Source organism: Elephantulus edwardii, unplaced genomic scaffold (genome assembly GCF_000299155.1).
Source record: "Elephantulus edwardii isolate Elephantulus edwardi_28Jun2011 unplaced genomic scaffold, EleEdw1.0 scaffold00525, whole genome shotgun sequence".
In the NCBI taxonomy this organism is placed as follows: domain Eukaryota; kingdom Metazoa; phylum Chordata; class Mammalia; order Macroscelidea; family Macroscelididae; genus Elephantulus; species Elephantulus edwardii.
In genome coordinates, this window is record NW_006400275.1 from 263,059 (window position 1) to 268,190 (window position 5,132).

Genomic DNA, 5,132 nt, shown 5'->3' on the forward strand with positions numbered 1-5,132 from the left:
CTTGTGTTTGACGTGCAGGTTTGCTCTGCCCCCAGGAGCGAGGCAAGCCAGGCTTGGCCTAGGGTTTAAGGCAGGAGGCGGTGATAAGCCCCAAAAGGAGTGGGGAGAGGAGGCATCCGTGCTCTTCCTGGTTGGCTCCTCCCAGGGTTTCTGTGACTTCTTGCCAGAGGGAGCATGGTAGTGGGAGCGCAGGAATTATGGCAAGCTTATGGAGTCGAGTGCTTTTCCAGGCTTGTGTTTGACATGTAGGTTTACTCTGACCCCAAGAGCGAAGCAAGCCAGGCTTGGCCTAAGGTTTAAGGCAGGAGGTGGCTTCAAACCCCAAGGGCCTTCAGGCCTGTGGCCCTTGGCCAGGTTAAAATTGTTTTCCTGCCAAACATTCTTCTAGGTGGTATAGCACTGGTCTGTGCGTTGCTTTACAGAGGTAACTCGTGGTTGCTGTGATGTGCATTACTATGTCAGTAATGTGACAAACGTGGTAATGGGTACCCATGGTGGACAGTGTTAGCTGGAGCTTCCCGACTAAAACAAGCCTGGAAGCAGGAGCAGCGTCCACTTCCGAAATGGCTTGCCTCCGGAAACTCTATGTATGAACAGTGCTCAGGCGAAATGTTTCGTTCATAGGGTCACTATGAGTCATCTATGACTCGATGGTACCTAACAACAACAACAACAACGAACTCCTTTACAGTCTACTGCTTGTTAGCTTCTCTGCCTCCTCTGCCTCCCCAGGTTTTGGTTACTCCACTGTCTTTGTAGTCAAGATTCCTAACAGCCCTTTGGCTTTGACTCCAGCAGTATAATCCTTAGCAACCTTCATGCATAGGCTTATTGGGACCGGTTTGATCATACAGTCATAAAAAAGATGAACTGAAGTTCCAAGATGTAACAGTCTCTCAAAAGAGCCTAAAAACATAAGGATATATTATTAAAAAAAATATTACAAACTTAGCAGAGGCTCAGACAGGTCAGGAAACACAGAATAGTCCAAGGATTTTTATCCAGGATGATTTAAGATGACTCTGCCATCTTAAAGATATACAACCCTCTATCCATGTGCCTAATGTGGGCTGCCCAGAACAAGCACTATCAGCTTTTAAGAGGACTATTTTAGATTTGACGGTGGGAATGGTTTACTGTGCCAGATACCCATCTTTCAGGAGAACCAGGAATTATCTGTCCCAGTGTCGTCCCGGAAAGGCTGACCTTTTCATCAATCATCAAGTAGGATGTGACATGACCTCATCATCTATCTTTTTCTTTAAGAGGAAATCATTTGAGGTCATGTAGCCAAGCCTCATTTACATCCATACATGTTGTTTTTTTAGTTTCAGTGGGAAGTCAAGAAGAGTTGTGCTGATATCGTTGTGTGAGAAGACTTTGTCCTGACAGCAGCAGTTCACTGCAAGGGAAGATGAGGGGCAGATGTTACAAGGACTTCTATTTCTATATTTGCTCCTCAGGGGAGCTCCTGCAGCTGTCTACAGCACAGGCCCCAGGGGTCTCATCAGAGGAACCATTAGTGAGCAGGATGAGGTGGTGAAAAGAAGGTCAACATGTAGCTTATGAAAGCAGAGGTTGAGCAAGTGGGAAAGGTCAGAGAGGTACCTCACTGGATATTTTAGGCAGACAGAGGAAGTTGACAGAAGGTGTGGATCAATTCATTTCATATGAACTGAGGGCTAAAGGGAATCCCACAACTGCTTGCCTTCAATGCTCTTCTTGAGAAGCCAAAGCTCAAGCTCAAGGGCCCCCTCCTTCCAGCATTTCCCCTCAGCACCAGCCCTACCCTGACTCAAGAATTATACCAATGCCTTTCAGTTGTGCATGGTGAACCTGAAGAAAAAGATGGCTTCCTTTAAGGTGAGATTTAACACTAGCCTGGCCTGGCTCTGGGGACAAGGATGTTTCAGGAATCTCTGGGATCTGAAGATTCTTGCTAGCAGTAGGGGGATACCTTCATTTCCTTTACTGGAATAACAAGACTGGAATAACCAAGCTCGGGAGTCAGACCTGTAGGAGCTGAACTGGGGTGAATCAGAAAAGCAGGGATTCTTCTCCATGATTCTTTGGGGTTCTGGAAATTTGAAGACAAGCTGTGTCCCCACTATCCATGTGTCTAATATGAGATGTCCAGAACAAGCACTACCATCTTTTAGGAGGGCCCATTGAGACTTGTAGGGAAGGGCATGTTATCAAACCTATAAGGATTGCTTTCGGGAGCATCCAGGACAACTTCTCCCAATAACTACAGGGCAAAGCTGATCTTATCTTCAATCATCAGGTAGGATGCCCACTCCTCACATCTTCCATTTTTTTCCCCCCCTAGAGGAGATCATTGGAGGTCATGAAGCACAGCCTCATTCACGACCATACATGGCACTTGTTGAGTTAACTCATGATGGCAAGGAGGAAGAGTGTGGTGGTTTCCTGGTGGAAGAAGATATTGTCCTGACAGCAGCTCACTGCTGGGGAAGGTGAGGGGTAAAACCTCCTAGGACTATTCACATTGCTACCACATGGGGGCGCTACGTCATGTGGGTGTAACTCAGTCCCAAGACTTCTCATCATCAGAACCATTTGAGAGTGAAATGAGGAGGTGAAAAGTGAGTCAACAGGTAACCCATGAGGTCAGAAAATGGGGCAAGTAGAATAGGTTAAGGAAGGACCACACTGGCTATTTCAGGCAGACAGTGGAGGTTGAGGCAGGTATGGTCAAGTCATTTCCTATGACCTCAGTCAAAAGAGAATTCCACAACCACCTACAAGGCTGCTGAGAAACCAAAGGTTCAGCAAGCTCAAGATGAAGGGTCCCTCCCTCCAGCATTTCCCTCAGCAGCCGCCCTCCCCTCCCCATTGTCACCTGCTTTAGGGCTCCAGTTCTGAGAACCTCTTCTTTTCTCTCTGTACAGCCCCATGAGTGTCATCTTGGGGGTCCATGATATTAAGTTTCAAGAAAAGACATGGCAGAAAATTCCTGTGAAAAAAGCCATTGCCCACCCTAACTTTAACAACGGGTCTGGTAGAAATGACATCATGATATTACAGGTGAGATATTCTCCCTACTGCTCCTGCTCCCTTGGGTTCAAGAACTGTCTCCTTTCACCATGACCCCTGCCTTCCTCATCCTGGCTGCTTCACTAATCCCAGGCTTTTGGGGGAGAAGGGATAAAGTGCAGTCAGTCCATCAAGTGCTGCAGGACAGCAGGCTCTCAATGACCAAGTCTTTGTTGTTTCCTTCATCAGCTGAACAGGAAGGCCAAACTGACTGCAGCTGTGGGCCTAATCCGCCTGCCTGGAGAAAGTGACTATGTGAGGCCTGGGCAGGTGTGCAGTGTGGCTGGCTGGGGCAATATCTCTGACAGTGAAATAACAAGCAAGCTGCATGAGGTGGATCTTGTCATTCAGGAGGACTTCCAGTGTGAGTGCCGCATGCCGTATTATGACAGGACCACTGAGCTGTGTGCGGGAGACCCTCAGAAAAAGATGTGTCCCTCTCTGGTGAGATTTAGCATTAGCCTGTCCTTGTTCTGGGGAGAAGGATCTTTGATGAAGGTTATAGGATGTAAAGATCTAGCAATAAGGGGAACGCCTACGCCCACTTTTCTGAGATAACAAGTGTACCAAACTACCTAGTCACTCAGGCGTCTGTGAGTTTCCCAGGGGTAAATCAGAAATGTGTTTCTCCAGAAAGATGAATTTGTGGCTCCTTATTCCATCCCAAAGGGATAGGTTGCCTAGTGGTAAGAAACGTCATTGTAATCCCAAAGGTGCTCCTCTGGAGAAAGACAGGCAATCTCCTCCTGTGCAAATAATCATCTCTAAAAGCTCACTGGAGAATCAGTCATGATTCTCATTTGACAGTTCACATTTGACAGCAAAGCAACAACAATAACATGCCACCTCAAACCTCCCTAAGGCACAAAGAGTTTCCATTCAGCTTCTACCTTAAAGATTGGTGGTTTGAACCTTCCCAAAGGTGTTCCATAAATTTATAGGGAAGAAACCCAATGAGCAGTTTGACTCTACAACATTTAGGATTACTATGAACTGAGATGTCAAGAACTGGTTTGGATTTCTTTTTTTTTAAATTTTTATTTAGTTTGGGGGAAATAGAGAGCATTATCCCACCCACCTCAAGCACACAAACAAGGAAAAGCTCTCCCTCAACAGTTAATAATCAAAACCATGTAAACACTCAAGAGCTGTCATCACCCAGGTCAATGTACTGTCTTCCATTAACCATCTGCCTTTCCTTAAACAGTAGCCTATAAGCAAAGTTCCACAGCTCCTTGTAAGGCAAGAGACCTGAAGTTAGGGAAGGAGATAGGTCACAACTTAGGAATGAAACAAAAATAATGTCAAACATGAAATTTTGACACCCTGTGGGTTCCCAGAGAGGCCTATAGTACGCCCCTCTTTTCACCTCATTTGGGCAGTTTTCTCCCAGGAATGTAGCGGGAGGCAAGACCAGCAGAACAATTAACTCAGCCTTTCCTCTCTCTGTTCCCAGGGAGACTCTGGAGATCCCTTGATATGTAAAAATGTAGCCCAGGGCATTGTCTCCTCTGGAAGTGAAAAAGGAACTCCACCAAGTATTTTCACCAAAATATCCAGTTTCTCACCCTGGATAAAGAAAACAATAAAATATCTCCAATTGGAAGAATCACCCTGACCCTCTCTATGCTTGATCAGCTTTTCTTAACAACAAGAACCTTAATAAATGTGTCTTTACTGCAAGGGAATGATTGTGTCTTCATTATTCACTTACATATTTAGTAGACAGCAATTCTGGATAAGGGAGCTCTGGAAACCTAGTGCGTAAGGAGTTGCACTGCCAAACCAAGTTTAGGCAGTTCAAATCCAGCAAATGCCCTGAAGAAGAAAGAAGAACAGTCACCTGTGGGACAATTTATACCCTCTGAAAACCCAGGGAAGGATCAGGTATGAATGAGTTCTGGCTTGAGGGAATGAGATTCTGTCCTTTTTATTATTTTGCTTTGTTGGGTTTTTAATCCTTATTGATCCAGACCTAGAACACAAACATGTTCTGAATCATGTTCCTTTTCCTTGCTCTACATCTACAACTCATATGCAAGGAGCCAACCAGCTCTTTCTTATCTGTTGTATCT

General features: G+C 45.6%; 1 protein-coding gene across 1 annotated transcript; it reads left to right on the plus strand.

Moving 5' to 3' along the window:
* The first annotated feature begins 481 nt into the window (after window positions 1-481).
* On the plus strand, window positions 482-4,675 carry LOC102850168 (granzyme H-like). The gene is made up of 5 exons (XM_006903155.1): window positions 482-485; window positions 2,330-2,477; window positions 2,913-3,048; window positions 3,247-3,501; window positions 4,514-4,675. Exons 1-5 carry the CDS (start codon window positions 482-484, stop codon window positions 4,673-4,675), a joined length of 705 nt encoding a protein of 234 aa, XP_006903217.1.
* The last annotated feature ends 457 nt before the right edge of the window (window positions 4,676-5,132 follow it).

Coding starts and splice junctions, on each gene's coding strand:
- LOC102850168 (XM_006903155.1), top strand. Junction 2,478..2,912: donor GCAGCTCACTGCTGGGGAAG/GTGAGGGGTAAA, acceptor CTCTCTGTACAG/CCCCATGAGTGTCATCTTGG. Junction 3,502..4,513: donor AAAAGATGTGTCCCTCTCTG/GTGAGATTTAGC, acceptor CTCTGTTCCCAG/GGAGACTCTGGAGATCCCTT.